This window comes from Gallus gallus, chromosome 11, assembly GCF_016699485.2.
Source record: "Gallus gallus isolate bGalGal1 chromosome 11, bGalGal1.mat.broiler.GRCg7b, whole genome shotgun sequence".
Lineage (NCBI taxonomy): Eukaryota > Metazoa > Chordata > Aves > Galliformes > Phasianidae > Gallus > Gallus gallus.
The window spans coordinates 1,706,827-1,722,549 of NC_052542.1; the positions used below are offsets into that span (position 1 = coordinate 1,706,827).

Below are 15,723 nucleotides of genomic sequence, written 5' to 3' on the forward strand. Positions count from 1 at the left end.
GTGTGAGCTTCACCACTGCGAGCTGTGATCAGAAAATAAAGCGTGTAGAGCTCCCAGTCTGCTAAGCCAAGCTGGGTCATGAGTTGTAACTGCTGGGCATGAGCACAGCATTCTGTACCAGGCTCACCGTAATGCTTTGTGCCCAAGCCTTTGGGCAGCATGAATGAGTGTGGAAAGTTGCTACACGTCCCCTGGTTGGGCAGGGTTACAAGTAAAAGCTCTCTCATATGACGGCCACTTCCAGTTCCCCCCTGGTTGCCATGCTGGAGGTGCACTGGGAGCCCCACTCGAGCTGGTGGTACTTATGGTGACTCACTTCCCAGGGTTTGGTTGTGCAAAAATTCCACGTCAGTGCAAAAAACGGCTCACGTGTGCCCTGGGCTGGGGCCAAGGCAGCACTTCTGGGAAGGGGGAGCCCCAGGCACTGCTGAGTAACTCTGAATCCTCCTGCCGACAGCGCAAGTGCTGGCTTAACTGCATCGGGGTGAGGAAGATGGGAACAGAGCAGGAGAAGTTTTCCAGGACTCTCTGGAAAAGATTGATCTGCTGCACCAAAGGCAGAGCCTCACACTGCTATTTTTAGCTGCTTCCCAAATGAAAGCCATATGTGTCCTCCCGCGTTGCATCCCTCAGCTGTTGGGCACAGCGGGTGAGAAGCTGACCCCACGCTTCCGCTTGGGAGACATGGGGAGATCTCATCCCCTGCTCACCCTCTGCCACCAGGGGTGGTGGAGCTGGGGCTGGGGCAGCAGGGAAGGGGATAAACCTGTTAGCTGAGGTAATGATTGCCAGCCCAAGGATTAGTGCTCGATGGAAAGGGAAATGTTGCGCAGGGTTTACAGCCCACGCAGCATTTTTCCCCGTCACGTTGGCAGTGCTGGGCAAGCTGAGGTCTGTGAGGTCAAGCGGAGGGGCTGTGGTAAGGCAGTTTGTTTTCCAACCCAGCTCAGGCTGGGGCATGTCTGGCTGCTGACTCCAGAAGGACTTTGGTCCCTGTCCCAATGAGCATTGGAGGCAGAGGTTGTGGGACACCGTGTGCCCAAGGAGCTGGGATATGGGATCCTTGCTCTTCAGGGACACAGGGCCTGTGGGTGCACAGAGAAGCACCCGTGCCCTGCTCACCCTGCCACCTGCCTTGCTGGCATCCAGCACTGCATGTATGGCATGATGCGCCCTGGCATGCAGAGCGAGCACGCGGCTGCAGCAGAACGAGAGACGGGAGGAAAGGGGAAGTACCCAGGAAGGGGCTCTCTGGGGCTGCCTGGTGCACACCTCATTGCAGTGCCCCCTGGCCACTTAGAAGACCTGGCTTTAAAGGGGATGTGCCAAGGGAGCTGCACTGCTGCCAGTGGATCCCGCAGAGCAGGTCAAGGTGCTCATCTCCAGAGCTGAGACCCATCTTGCCTTCGGAGCTGGCTGCCCTGCCTCCTTTTTTCTACCAAAAGTAGCTCCAGAATGGTCATTGCAGACAGATTCTGTCATTTCCTTCAGTGTTGCCTCTCTGCTTGATGCACAGAGCTGAGCCCTTCCCTCTAGCTCAGAGCTATCTGCCCCAGCTGGCATATGGCACTGAAAGAGTCCCAGCCTCAGCAGAGCCCTTAAGCAAGAGGAAAACATCTCCATTCAGCTGCTGGCCTCCTGATGCTGGTCTGGAACAGCAGAAAAATGCAGAGAAGCTTCCAAAGCATCACATGCCTTTTGGAGCCACATGGCCAGCCTCAAAGCAGAGGAACAGCCGCTGTGCCGGGGCTTGTCCAGGCAGCCAGCACAGAGGTTTCCAGGCTGCATTTAATGCTTGCCGATTGGTGGGATGCAGGGATGAAGCAGAAGGCTGAGCCCTGTCCCACAGCTCCCACATTCATTGCTGGGAGCACAGGGCTGGTGACCCAGCAGTGTGGCTAAACAAGAGAACCCACAGGCCATGCAATGGGCTGGAGATACCCATGTGCAGGGTGTGCTGCAGGGCAGGGTTTGGCTTTGGAGCCCTTTCTGGGAGCACCAGAAGCTGCCTGAGTCAGCACTGTGCTCCGACCGAGGCACAGGCACTGCCCGAGCTTGTCTTACAGAGCTGGGGAGCGAAATCCCCATGGTACAGCAGCCTCCTCCTATGGGGTGCACGCAGTGGCGTGGCCATTGGACTGAGATCCATCACCTCAGGTTTCCCTGGTTTCACCCTGGGGGACAGCGGAATCCCACAGGGTCACGGGCTGATCCGCTGTGCTGGAGCAGATGAGGTTATTTGGCCAATGTAGGGCATTAAGCTGTGAGCTGGAAAGTTCCAAGATTCGCACTGGGCAGCAAGTTTGGGTAGGGAAGGGTTCACCTGCAGAACTCCACACTCTGCACTGTCTTTGGGATCTCAAAGTCCCACTGTGGTGGAGATCAGGTGCAGCTTCGCTTTGCTGAGGGTGGGGATGCTTGGTTGCAAAGGAGGCAGAGGAAGGGACAACCATGGGTGTCAGCCTAGCACATCACGCTGGGCAGAGTGGTGCCCATGGCTTGGGGACAGTCTCCTCTTTTGGAGCAGAGAGGGACTTCTGCCTCCACCCAACAACACAGAGTGGATGGAGACGTTGGGAACCCCACGTGGATCTGCACAGTGGTAAGGGAATGTTGAAACCACTGGGGATCTGTGTTAGGGTTAGGGCCCTGCTGTGCTGCCACCGTCCACTGCTGATGCGCTGCTCCATCCTTACCCTGAACCCACTGATGCTGGATGTTCCCATGCCCAGAAAATCCCTCTGTCCCCCCCTTCAGCATCAATGCCACGCGCAGAACAAAACCCGCGTTTGTCTCCGCCTGAACCATTCAGCTTGTCCTCAGCAAAGCGCAGGAAAAAATAGAAGGAAAAAAAAAATGCAGCCCCTTTGATAAACTGTGATATGAACTCGGGTAAAATCCAAACAGCTGTGATCGCTACAAGGGGAGCTTCTGTGTCGGGAGGCAGCGAGGCTGCGAAAACGCATCGCACCGCCTGCCAGGATGCTCTCTGGCCGCCTGCCCTTTTGCTTTAATGAACTGTGCACTTTCCCCCTCCCTCCCCGTTGCCTCACAGAAAGGAATAACTGGAGAAAGCTGTTTCGGTTGGTTTTTTTCCTCCAGTTTGCACAACTGAAAGCAGCGACCCCCAACTCGAGGCTTGGAGAGCAGCACCGGGATGGGGCAGAGGGCCCAAGATGTGGCTTGTCCCCATCGCAGCAGGAAGGTCCCCAGGTGCCAGTCACCAGCCCCTGTATGTGGGTCAGCCCCCACCCTGCCACCAGCTTTACATAAGAGCCATTAGCATGCTGGCGGCTTGCACACTTCCCAGCCCGTGGGGGCTGCTGGGAGCGATCCACGCTGCGCCCCTGCCCTTGGCTCTGCTTTCATTGCCCTGCAAGAGGAACCCGCTTCTCACGCACTAATTGGGGCAGGCCGGAGCTTTGCCATCATTGCACTGTCCCCGTTTCATCCCTGCAGGCAAACAGGTTTGATTGATCCCGATTTTCCTCCCTTGGACTCATTGCCTTGAACATCCCTGCCCGTTCCCCAAAACCTCCTCCCTGCAGCTTGGCATCCAACAGCAGCCATGGGAAGCCCTACTGGCAGCGATGCGAATCCCAACCAGCAGTGATGGAAAGCCCTACCAGCAGTGATGGGAATCCCAACCAACAGTGATGGAAAGCCCTACCAGCAGTGACGGGAAGCCCTACTGGTAACAATGGGAAGCCCTAGTGGCACCCCACATACAGAGCATTGCTGGAAGCCCTACCAGCAGTGATGGGAATCCCAACCAGCAATGATGGGAAGCCCTAGTGGCACCCCACATGCAGAGTATTGCTGGAAGCCCTACCAGCAGCTCAGGCTTCGAGGTGGAGGAGATGGAGGATGTTGTGCCTGCTGGATTGAAAGGAGGTGGGACGTCCGTGTCCTGGAGTTCGGCTTCTGCGGCAGAGCATCCCGGTGGCTCAGGAAATGGGCTTTAAGCATCCTCCACTCCAAAGCTGCCTTGGGACCTGAGGAGCTGATGTGTTTTCCTGTAGAAAAATGGAAAACACATGTGAGCAGCGGTGCCGAGTGGGCTGGGACTCGTCAGGGTCAGCGAGAGTGTGGAGGGGAGGAAGGGGAAGTGTGCATAGGGGAGGAAAATCCTTACAAAACAGCCAAGTTCCTTCCAGGGGCAGCTCCTGGGGGTTTCGGGTTCTCTCTGTCTCAGTGCTTTCCCTGCAATCCCAGATTGGTATACGGAGCGTGGTGCACAGTGCAGGTCCTCGGCCAGCACCGGCTGCACTTAGGTGGCACCGCAGGGACATGGGAGGGAGCATCCAACTGCTCTCATCTCACACGGGCCCACTGTGCAAAGCTGCTGGAGCACCTGGGGCTTCTAAGCCAGCGCGCAGCTGTGGATGTGGTGCTTTCAGCTGACGTTCCGTAGTGCAGAGCGCACTCCGAATTGCCTCGTTGGGATGGTGAGGGCTCCTCCAGAGCTGCCAGCTCCTCGAGTAAGTCAGCGCGTGGGAAGGAGGCACTTCCCTTCCTCCGAATGTGGGAGTGCTCGTGGTGATTGAATGAACAATACAACACCCGGGGAAATTCCCATTTTGTTGGAGCTGCAGGCAGCTCCGAGCCTGCCTGGGTCCTCCTCAACCGCGTTGCCTTTAGGGCAGCAATCCGCTCCTTGGTCACAGCTCCATGGGGAGGAATTGGAGCGCTTTTATTTCTCCCTCTATGAGCAAAGCAATGCAGAAGGTGAGCGCAGCCCCAGCTCCCACCCCAGCAATCTGTGCACGCCCCAAAGTGGAGCATCCTCCCCCAGCTCCCAGCACAGCGTTGCGCCCGCTCCTTTAACCTATTTTATTGGCGGCGGAAAGAAATTATAGGGGTAGAAATAAGGCTCTTGTCAGCTTTCGTGAAAATTAGGCCACAGCTGTCAGCCTGAAAGGGAAGCACACATCTCAAAGGAAAGATCTTCGGAGATGCGTTACACATCTCCCACCCCCTGCCCTTCCTCCCTGCAAACCCTTCGCGTGGAAGAGGAAGGAGGTAAAAACCCGAAAGCATCCTCCATCCTCGCTGTGTGTGTGCATGCCCTGGGGGTCAGCAGCTGCTGGGGCTGAGTCACTGCTCTCCCCAGCACTCTGCAGCACACACTGCAGCCAGGGTTTCTGCCCTGGCGGGCACGTTGTGGCCAGAGCCAAGGTTTCAGCCCTGCCAGGCATGTGCCGTAGGAGCCCTGTGAACACACGGTTGGGTTCCTGCTGCCAGGCCCTGCTGCTGGTTTTACTGTCAGCGGGTTCACAAGTCAGCAGGGATGCTGCAGGCTTTGTGGGGTGTTTTGCTTTCCTGCAAGCTCTGCCCGGGGAGAGACTCCTGGAGGTGCTCAGCTCAGCACTCGGGAGCTTTGCAGCCTGGGTTATGTCATCTGTGGGTCACTGTGGGGTTCCTTGGGTGTGTGCTGGTGGGCATGTGCCCAATGGCCTTCACCTGTGGCTGTCACATCCGTGTAAAGGCTCTGCGATGCCTTGGGCTGAGCAGCCCATTAACTTCCCAAATTCAGTTATTTTTAGCTGCCAGCCCATCCCGGAGGACATCAACAGTCGATCACCTTCTGTGTGAACTCTTCCTTCCCCGTGGTGCTGCACTGTTCCTCGCTCCCAGATGGAGCTGTGGTTATCACGGGTCGAATGAGCAGCTGGAAGGTTGGAGATCTGCTCTGCAAACTGCAGGTGACCTCTTCCAAGGGCACCGTTGTGTTGGAGCACATCAAGGCATTGCACTGTCCGTGTTTGAGCACGGACTGCTCCTTGCCAAACCCTTCCACAAGGATTGCAGGCTGCTGCTTGCCTTTGCCTCGCTCGGTGCCTGCTGTTCCTTGGCTCTTCCAGTCCCTGGGGGTTCCCAAGCTGTGTGGCATCAAAGAGGAGCCTCACGTGGAGCAAAGGGCTGAGGCTCCGTGCTTTGTTTCCAAATCCAGCAACTCACCTCTACCTCTGTGTGGTTCTGCCCATCTCCAGACCCAGCAAATGCGAGCGGAGAGGCTGTCTGGGGAGGAACTCCAGAGATGCTCTGCTCCCCTGTGAGCAGAGGATCTCTCTGGATCCATTCCCATTGTAACCTCAATCCTGATTTTCCTGGTGCTTGGGAACAGCGAGCAGCTCCATGTGCACGGAGCAGGCTGGATTTCACCTGCTGTTCCCAGGAAATGGGGCTCGTGCAGTCGCACAGTGTGGTGTTATGGAGGCTCAGAGCGGAGCTGGCACGGCGGCGTGCAGCAGTTGTTGCGCTAACGGCAGCAGGAGCGCCGTGGGAGGGTTTTCTTGTTTGCAGTGAAACACTCCATGCTTTCTCCTTTTGGAGCAGAAGCATCTCAGGGGTTGTCTGCAACTGCTTGAGATCCGGGGGCAGAGCCTGAGTGCCTCTTCCTGGCTGATCCTGCAGCTGAGCGTGCCGGGGCTGGGTGCTCCTCGTGCTGTGGTGGTGCCGTGGGAGGAGAGCGGTACCCGGAGAAATGGGGCATCAGAGATGTAGCAATCTGGGAACATCTCGTGGTGGGGCAGCGGCTGGGAAGAAACACGAGGCTTTCCAGGTCTCCCCAGAACGCACTCTCAGCCTTTGATCTCATGCTCTTACTCCTGGTTGACCTGACATCCCGAAAAGCAAGGCTTGATGCCCAGGGGCCTCCATGGTGAGACATCAAGGAGAGTCCAAAAGCCACATGAAAACGGAGGCAGCTGGCACCAGCCCTGCTTGCTGCTCTTGCTGCCTTCCTGGCTCCGGCAGGCTCTGTGGCCATCCTGAGCGAGCCGGGACGGCTCCCAGCTCCACACTCATCCCCAGCCGGGTCATGCTTTAGGATGTCCAGCAGATGCTTCCATAGCACCCAGAAATCTCCTACGTGAAGCACGATGAATTTTTTAAAGCACGAGCCGTCGCTGCAGTTGCCATGGTTTCCATTGCCCTGCGGCCGGATTCGGCAAAGGGGAGTGGGGAAAGGGGGGGAACGGAGAGCCGTAATTTCCATCTGGATAAATGGAAAGCCATGATTTCCATCTGGATAAATGGAGAGCAGTGGTTTCCATCCAGAAAAAAAATGGAGGGCAGCGGTTTCCTTCTGGATAAGTGGAGAGCTGTGATTTCCACCCGAAAAAATGGTGATTTCCATCTGCACCATCACAGCGAGGGAAGGGGGATCTGGGAAACCACATCTTCACGACTTCCCTGTGTTCTCATTCCCCTTTCCCCATCCCATTTCTATCTGCGCCCCAAAGGCTGCTCCTTCTGGGACCCTGAGGGGTCCTAAAGGATCCCAGCTATGGATCCGCCTGGGATACAGCTTTTCCTGGCAGGGACAGGATGAGGATGAGAGGAAGGGTGGCAAGGAGCCTTTGGAGAGGGGAAGGGAGCGCAGGAAGAGGAGGGTGGGGAGGAAGCACAGAGGGGCACTGCCTTGCTCTGGCATGGGCAGAGCTGACAGGTGGCCCCAAAGGGCTCCCCGTCCCCTTGGCTGAGCCCAGTTCTCAGGTGTTGTGCTGGCCCTACGTAGACTTGTGGCTCTGATCCCAGGAGAGCTAGACTGCAGGGCTGCCCCACACCTTGCTTTTCTTCCCCTGGGGACAAGGTGGTGGCGTTCATGGGCATGACATTTCAGGGCAATGAGCCGCGTCCTTCCATCGTCACAGCAGTGCACAGGCAGCATCCCACTTAGCAGCAGGGGGACGGATGGGTGAACTGCAGACAGCGCGGTCACCACCCGAGTTTTTAAGCTGTAGAGCTGCTAAAAAAAGCAAATCACACCTGGCTGTGTCTCTGCAGGAAAAGAAGTCAGTGGGGATCAGAGCAAAAGGTGATGGGGTGACCCATAAGAGGGGAAGCTGAGGAGGAGGGAGCAGAGCCGCGGGTGCTGCTTGGTGCTCCCACAGCTGGGAGAGCAGAGCTCTGTGTCTTCCTCTGGGGCATATATACGTGGCTATATATATCTGGGCTATATTTATCCAGGGTGTGTATATTTGGGAATGGCTTGCAAGGGCTGGGAATGGCACTGGGGCTCCCAGCTCTGCCTGCAGCCCCATCCCACCCTCAGCACCCCCCGGCATCTCAGCCACCTGTCCCAGCCCTGCCCTCCTCCGGGCACCGCGTTCCCCTCGCGCCGCCGGGATCCTCCTGGGGCCGTTCCTGTGCCACTCACCGGTGCTCAGCCTCAGCTGTCACAGCAGCTGTGGGGCCGGGCAGTTGTCCCCTCCAACCCCCCGGGGCTGGGGAGCAGTTTGGGGCAGGGATGTGGGGACACGGGGACAGCACAGCCCCAGCAGCACTGGGTTTTGCTGCAAAGCCAGCTCGGGGTCAGACCACGGTGCCGCATGGGTACGGACACTCCGGATCAGCTGCTCCCTTCCTTGCTAATCAAAACCAGAAACCTCCCACTTCTATTTCTGGAAGGCGATCCCTCAGCTGCCCTACAACACTGGGACTGGGGGCGGCACTTTGGGGTCGGTTGGCATGGGGAGAAAACAGCAGCAGCATTGTCCCCTCTGTTCACAGTAATGCCCGTCTGGGGCTTTTGTATTGCATGGAGCCACGGGGTGCTTTTGGGATGGGTTAACACAGCCCGGAAAGTGTTTGTCCCCTGAGGACCCATTGTATTTTGGGACACTGCGTGGTCCAAGGGCATTGGTGGAGCAGCAGGCACTGCACTGCCAGAGCATCTCCCAGTTTGGCTGCAGGCACTGCAGGGTCTGGGCTACTCCCGCTTTCCCCACCGTGCTCCAGGAGCTCCCGTTGGCCGTGGGGGGGATGCTGAGTGCATCTCCGGGGCTGCTCACCCATCCCCAGCCCTCCCTCACTGCCTCTCTCCCTCCTCACGCAGTCCCGTGCCCAGGCGGTGAGAACGCTTCATCCCATGAATGCAGCCCGGTTACGTAAGAATAATTGGGATAAATGAGCTTATTTATCACTGCCCGCTCCATTCTAACGCGGGCCAGGGTGAAGGCTGCGTTTGGTTACGTAAACCCTGCACAGAGCATCCCATTGTGTGGGCTGGGTGAGGAGCTCAACAGGACCCAGAGCTGGGAGCACCCCTCTTTGGGGACAAAAACCCCATTTCTCCGTGCCCCATCCGGTTTGGGTGTCCTCATGGATGCTGGTTTGGGTGTCCTCATGCACACCACCCAGGAACGCGGGAGCTCAGAGCCACGCTGGAGAAAAACAGGAAATCCTAAAATCCAAACAAATGGGGAAGAAAAAAAAAATAATAATGTGGGTTTTCAAGTTTCGTCTCTCCAGTGTTTAAAACCTTGGGAATTCTGTTTATGGAGCAGAACATTCCTGCTATGGGGGCACAGCCACGCTGTGGGCACCACTCTGAGCTCCACTCCAGCACTGCTCCCACCTCAGTTTCCCCAACGTCCTGGGAGCCAAAGCGTGGAGCTCAAAGAGCAGTGGGGCAGCTTATGGGGTGGTAGAGCTTTGTCCATGGACTTCGGGGTTTTGGCTCCAGCAGTGCCCAACCGCAGTGTCCTGTTGGTTGTGCTCTCTCCCTACACGTCCCCCGCTGTCGGATGCAGCCCCAAAAGCTGGGCCAGCCCCGGATGTCCCCACATGTCACCCTTGCAGGAAGGATGTGATGTGATCCTTCCCCTCTTCTTCTTCTTTCTCCCCTCTGTGACACACAGGCAGCTCTGTCTGCTTCTGAACGCGGAGAACATCTTCCACTCCATGGCGGACATCCTGCTGCGGGAGGAGGACCTCAAGTTTGCCTCCACCATGGTGCACACACTGAACACCATCCTGCTCACCTCCTCCGAGCTCTTCCAGCTGAGGAACCAGCTGAAGGACCTGAGGACACCGGTATGGGCGCCGGGTGTCCCACTGTGGGGTGACAAGGGTGGCAGGGAGCTGACAGCTCAGAGCCCAGGGCTGGAGCTGCGGGGACCAAATTGCTCCATTATACAGATGGGGAAACTGAGGCAGAGCGCAGTATGCAGCTCCCACTCCCAATGGGGTGTAGCGACTGGCTGGAGGATGTGCCCACCTCCTGCTGTTCCCCCCCACACAGCAGGCTCTGTCCCCAGCCTGTAAGCTGATCACAGCTACTGAGCCCCCCAGCAGCTGCCAGCTCCCTCCCTGCGTGCTCACGTGGGTGACAGTGAGTGGGCGTCCCACCACTCTGCAGCTGTTCCTCCCTGCAAAACACCACAGTGCCCAGAGCAGCTGCAGCCCACCAGTAGTGGCAGTGTCCAAGGGAGGACCCCAGAATTCCATCTTCCACCCCAAAAACATCTCCTGAGGGCGCTGAGCAGCACTGGTGCTGGGCAGTAGGGAAATGCCCCTTTGGGTTGTGGCACGGCTGGGACCTGCACTTGCAGGGCTGGGTGTACATTGGGTTCTGGGGACACGGGGTGCTCCTTGCCATGTCCCCGTTGCATTTCATCACTCCCATTCCACCATGGTTTCCTCTTTCCCCAGGAGAGCCGCAACCTGTTCTGCTGCCTGTACCGCTCCTGGTGCCACAACCCAGTGACCACCGTGTCCCTCTGCTTCCTCACCCAGAACTACAAGCACGCCTACGACCTCATCCAGAAGTTGTATCCTTTGGGTTTTTATTGCCTGGAGTATCTGGGGGGCTCAGGGCCCCTCACCTCACCAGGGGTTGTATCCCCGTGCCAGCCACGTGGCAACGTGGGGGCAGGACAGGGCAGTTTGCTGGGTGCCTGCCACCTCCCTTTCCCTTTCTTTTTTTGTTGTGGAGTGAGAAGAGGAAGGCGGTGGTGGCTGAGTGCTGACCCTGATCTGCTGTAGAGCAGGGGAGGCTCCCACACCTCCTTCCTCCCAGGAAGACGAGGCTGTGGCCTCCAGGACTGATGTCCAGCAACATGAGCGGAGCGGATGGTTTCTTTCCTTCTCCTTTTCCAGCTGCAGAACCCAGGGAAAAGCCAAGCCCAGAGCATCCCAGGGGGCAGCAGTGCTGCCAGCTCACCTCCATTTGCTGCACACTGATATCCCAGCCCGTGTGTCCCTCCTGGGGGTGGCAGCCCCTTGGAGCCGCCACTTGGCTCACTGCAAACATGCCACAGGAAGGAGAGGTGCGGTCCAAGCCACCTCCCTTCCCCAAAATCCTGGCTCCTGCCCCACTGGCTGGGGTGCAGCTCTGTCAGCACTGCACGGGGCACTGGAGGCCCTTCCCTGAGCTTACAACGCTGTCCTTGCTCTGCAGACACTCTGGTGGAATGTAGAATCACCGAATCATTAAGGCTTGGAAAGACCCAAGTCCAAAGACCCCAGATCCAACCCCAGCCCACCCCCACCATGCCCCACTGCCCACATCCCTCAGTGCCACATCCCCACGGTTCTCAGACACCCCCAGGGATGGGAACTCTCCCCCTTCCTGGGCAGCTGTGCCACTGCCTCACTGCTCTTTTGGAGCAGATGTTGTTCCTAATATCCACCCTGAACCTGCCCTGGTGCAACTCGAGGACATTACCTCTTGTAAACATGGCACGTGTTGACTCATGGAATCCTCTAAGTTGGACAAGACCTCCAGGATCAAGTCCAGCCATCAGTCTGACTTCCTGAGTCCCGTCCCCAAACCACGTCCCATAGTGACACATATGCACGTCCCCTGGGTACTTCCAAGGTTAGGGACTCCACCTGTGGAGTCACAGTGAGACCCAGCACACATTGCGTCTGTGTGTGGCAAGGCACAGTACAGGAGGCAGACATTTCTTATCAGTATCCAAAGGGGCTGTAAGAAGACAGGGAACAGATTCGTTATCAGGGTCTGTTGTGATGGGACAAGGGGAGATGGTTTCAAACTAAAATGAGATCTAGGCTGGAGCTAAGGAAAAGTTCTTTACACTCAGGGCGGTGAGGCAGTGGCACAGGCTGCACAGAGAGGTGGTGCTGCCCCATCCCTGCAGACAGCCGAGGTCAGGGAACGGGGGGCTCTGAGTGCTGCTGGAGCTGTGGGTGTCCCTGCTCAGAGCAGGCAGTGGGAGCAGACGGCCTTTAAGGTCCCATCCAGCTCAACCTATTCTTTGATTTGGGATCCCTCTGCCCCACACATCACCCTGCTGCTGGGCCACCTACTGCTGTGCAGCATCCTTAACAGCCGCGCTCAGCGGGGACCTGGAGGTCACGGTGGACTTCCTGACAGAGGTGGACAAGCTGGTGCAGCTCATCGAGTGCCCCATATTCACATGTAAGGCTCAGCCCCTTCCTTCCTCTCGGAAGTGCGCCGTGCTTGGGGCACTCACTCTGCCAGCCCCTCCAACCCCTCCCCACGCTTCCCAGCAGCACTGTGTGAGGAAATAGAGCAGAAGTTATCAGACTTCTCACTGCTCAGCCCTCAGCTAGAGCCACCCGATGTGGGTTATCAGAGCAAGTGGCCCTACAGAGTGATGGGGAGGAACTGGGGAGGGCCTGGGCCCATGGCATGGACCTGTCACAGCCCAGGGACTCTGGTCCCCAAGGTCCACGCCTCATTTCCCCCCATGTGAGACTTCCATGTGTGTCAGTGGGTATGCACAGCCCTGATTTGTTCCTTGAGGGTTCCCCACCTGCTCATCAACCTCTGAGGTGTGGGGTTGGGGGCAGATGGGCATGGGGAGACACCAGAGTGGTGGTGGCAGATGGGAGGCGAGGTGAGGGTCAAGCCCATGATGTTGGTTGGCGTCATCTACATTAGGAGCTGGACTTGATGGTCCTTACGGGTCCCTTTCAACTTGGGGTGTTCTTTGATCGTATGGCACGATCCCAAAGGGTGCAAGGGGGTGACAAGTCCACGTGTTGCCACGACTAGAGACAGAGCATGGGGAGCAGAGCATTGGGCTGGGAGGTGCCACGGGGTAGGGATGCTGGGACCCCAGGAGGTGCTCTTGGGGACACGTGGAGGAGTTACCGCAGTGGGATCGCTGCTGCAACGCCCCTCAAATGAGCAGCCATCCCAGCAGGTTGGGACAATGGGGGCTGGGAGCAAAGTGCTTCTCCATCCCCTTCCTCTCCTCTTGCAGACCTGCGCCTGCAGCTGCTGGACGTGAAGAACAACCCCTACCTGATCAAGGCACTCTACGGGCTGCTGATGCTGCTGCCCCAGAGCAGCGCCTTCCAGCTGCTGTCCCACCGCTTGCAGTGTGTCCCCAACCCGGAGCTCATGCAGAGCGCGTAAGTGCGGCGGGGATGCGCCCGGCGGCTCTCGCTTGGGGTTTTTTTGTCTATATTTGGTAACCCTGGGAGGGCTGCGCCTCATCCGCAGGCATTTGGCATCGGGGATGGAAAATTTCACTTTGTGGGGTCGCTATGGAAACAGGCAGAGCCACGGAGGACGGAGCGAAGAGGCAGCTCCCAACGCGTCCCCCCGCGTCCGGGCACCCAAAGGTGCGGTGATGGCTGCGCTGCCCAGGGGCACCTCTGCGGTGATGGTGATGGTGATGGTGCTGGGGACAGCCCCCCCTGTGCCCCCCTGTGCTGCAGGGTCGGGGCTGCCACCCCCCATCCCGCTCCATTTGGCACACTGGGTCTCCACTGCTGGGCTTTGGCCATCCAGCCCTGGCTAAGGAGCAGGGCCGTGCGCTCGCCGCAATGAAAGCTCCGGCAAAAAGGAGCGCTCCCGAGCTGCACGGCTTCATGAATCCGACCCCCACCAGCTCCACTGCTCTGCTTCCAGCTCATCCCCCGGGCTGGCTTTTATCCCTACCGCTGCGGGGCTGGATCTGGTGCCCACCGCCCTGTTCCTAATTGGTGGGGCAGGGAGGGGGCCGTGTGTTGGCCCCCCCTCTCCTGTGGTCCCCCCTCCCTCTCCTCCCGCAGCAGCCGGGTTTTCAGAGCGATCCGAGCTGTCAGCCAGCTCGAGCATCTGATTAACGCTGACCTACATTCCTCCAAACACCGGAGGCTGCTTTCATAACGGCGAGCCCGGGGCAGCTGAGTGTGGTGGGGACACCCCTTGTCCCACCGCCCCACCGAAACATCAGAGAATTCGGGTTACTTCCTCCTAAAACCAAAGAGGGAAATGGAGGCAAGATGGGGCTCTCCCACCCTGGGGGTCCAGATGCGTGTGTCCTCTTCTTTATCCCATCCTTCTCCTGCTAACCATGGAGTCACTAATGTTGGAAGAGACCCCTCAGACGCCCAAGTCTGACCCCAGCCCACTCCCTCCGTGCCCACTGACCATATCCCCACGGCTCTGGGACACCCCAAGGGACTGTGGGTCCCCCCCCATCCCCGGGCAGCTGTGCCGCTGCCTGACCGCTCCTGGGGGGGAAAACCTTTTCCCAACACCCAGCCCCCTGGAACTGCAGCTCCTGCCTCTGCACGAGGGAACCGCCCGTTGACTCAGCACCATGTGTTGGATGCCCACATCCCCTCTCTCTCCCCGCAGGGACGGCAGCAGGGCGAGCGCGAGCTCCCGCAGGCCGGCGTCCTCCACCATCGACTACACGGAGCTGCTGCAGCACTTCGACAAGGTCCAGAGCAAGCACCTGGAAGTGCGGCACCAGCGGGCGGGGCGGGCAGAGCAGCCGGAGCGACGCGTGGTGCTCTGAGCACGGGGACGAGGGAACACGGACCAGGGCACGGGGACGGCGGAGACGCCGGTGCTTTTAGGGCAGAGGGGGCGGGGTTTTCCCCTCCGTGTCTGTGCGGGGGACCCCAGGCTGTGCCCGGCGTCGTGCTTGGAAGCTGCGGGAGGAGAGGGAGCGGGGAAGGCACGGTGTCTTCTCTTGCAATAGGGTGAGCAGACTTTGCTTCGCTAATGCCTTCCCCGTGACCATCAGCTGAGTGCCCGGCCTCCTGCCAGCGGGACCGGAGGGGAAGAAACGCACGGGGAAGGGAAGGAGGGAGCAAAGTGGGTCCTCCCCACTGGGAAGGGAGCGGGGCGGTGTCCCGGCACCCCGAGCCCCCCTTTCTTAGCCAGAGGCTCAGCCTCATCCCGGTGCCGGGCGGAGGAGAGCCCTCACTCCACGCATCCCTTCTTTGTTCCTATCCTAAGCTCCCTGCCATCAAATAAAAAGAACGATGCAGAGCAGCCGCCGGTCTTGTGCCTTCCCCGGGCTGCTCCATCCTCGTAGGGTTGGGGCTCCCAACCAGACCCATCCAGGCACAGAAGCCAGAATCCTCCCCAGACTGCGTACGGGGTCCCTGCTGCGGCCCTGCCACGCTGGCCCTTAGGCTGGACCCCTCCCAACGTTTCTCCACCCCAAGTGGGAAAAAGCTGCCGGAATTCTTCCCGGCCGCGCTCATGGAACCGCAGCGCAGTGACAGGCATTTTCCTGGCCCCAAAACAGCCCGGGTGAAGCCAGCGCCCAGGGACCGTGCAGCGGGTGGCTGCGTTTTGGGGTCTTATCTGCATTCCCGTCCCCCGCCCGGAGCATTTTGGGCCCTCACCTGATCCCAGGGAGGGGGCTGGAGGAATGCGGAGGGCTTTTATGGCCCCCAGCCTGTTTATGGCTCTGGCAGCAGGTTCCCCAGGCAGCCCCGCTCCGAGCTGCTTTGGATGGGATCACGACATTCCTGGCATTCCCGGGAAAGGGCTTTCCAAACCCGGTCATGGCGGGTTAACTTAAAAAGCCGTCCTTCCAGGACGGGGCAGCGGGGTTCCTCCAGCCCTCTGCCACTGCTTGGGGTGCAGAGGGGACATTGGGGTGCTGCCGTGTGTCACCTGCCACCACCACCCCCAAAGGGACGGCTCTACGGGGAGAGATTCCAGCCCTAATGGTTTCCTCATGGGTGGCTCTTGCCCAGTGCTGGCCGGAG

General features: G+C 58.8%; 1 protein-coding gene across 4 annotated transcripts in view; it reads left to right on the forward strand.

The window, feature by feature from the left end:
* VAC14 (Vac14, PIKFYVE complex component) overlaps positions 1-14,995 on the forward strand; it is a 50,963-nt gene extending 35,968 nt beyond the window's left edge. For all 4 annotated transcript variants that reach the window (XM_046899411.1, XM_046899412.1, NM_001030564.2 and 1 more), the window contains exons 15-19: positions 9,648-9,822; positions 10,441-10,559; positions 12,093-12,172; positions 12,984-13,134; positions 14,351-14,995. In XM_046899411.1, coding sequence (XP_046755367.1) covers positions 9,648-9,822; positions 10,441-10,559; positions 12,093-12,172; positions 12,984-13,134; positions 14,351-14,513 — 688 coding nt within the window. In that variant the 3' untranslated portion in view covers positions 14,514-14,995. The remainder of the gene's footprint in view (positions 1-9,647; positions 9,823-10,440; positions 10,560-12,092; positions 12,173-12,983; positions 13,135-14,350) is intronic.
* Positions 14,996-15,723: the final 728 nt, after the last annotated feature.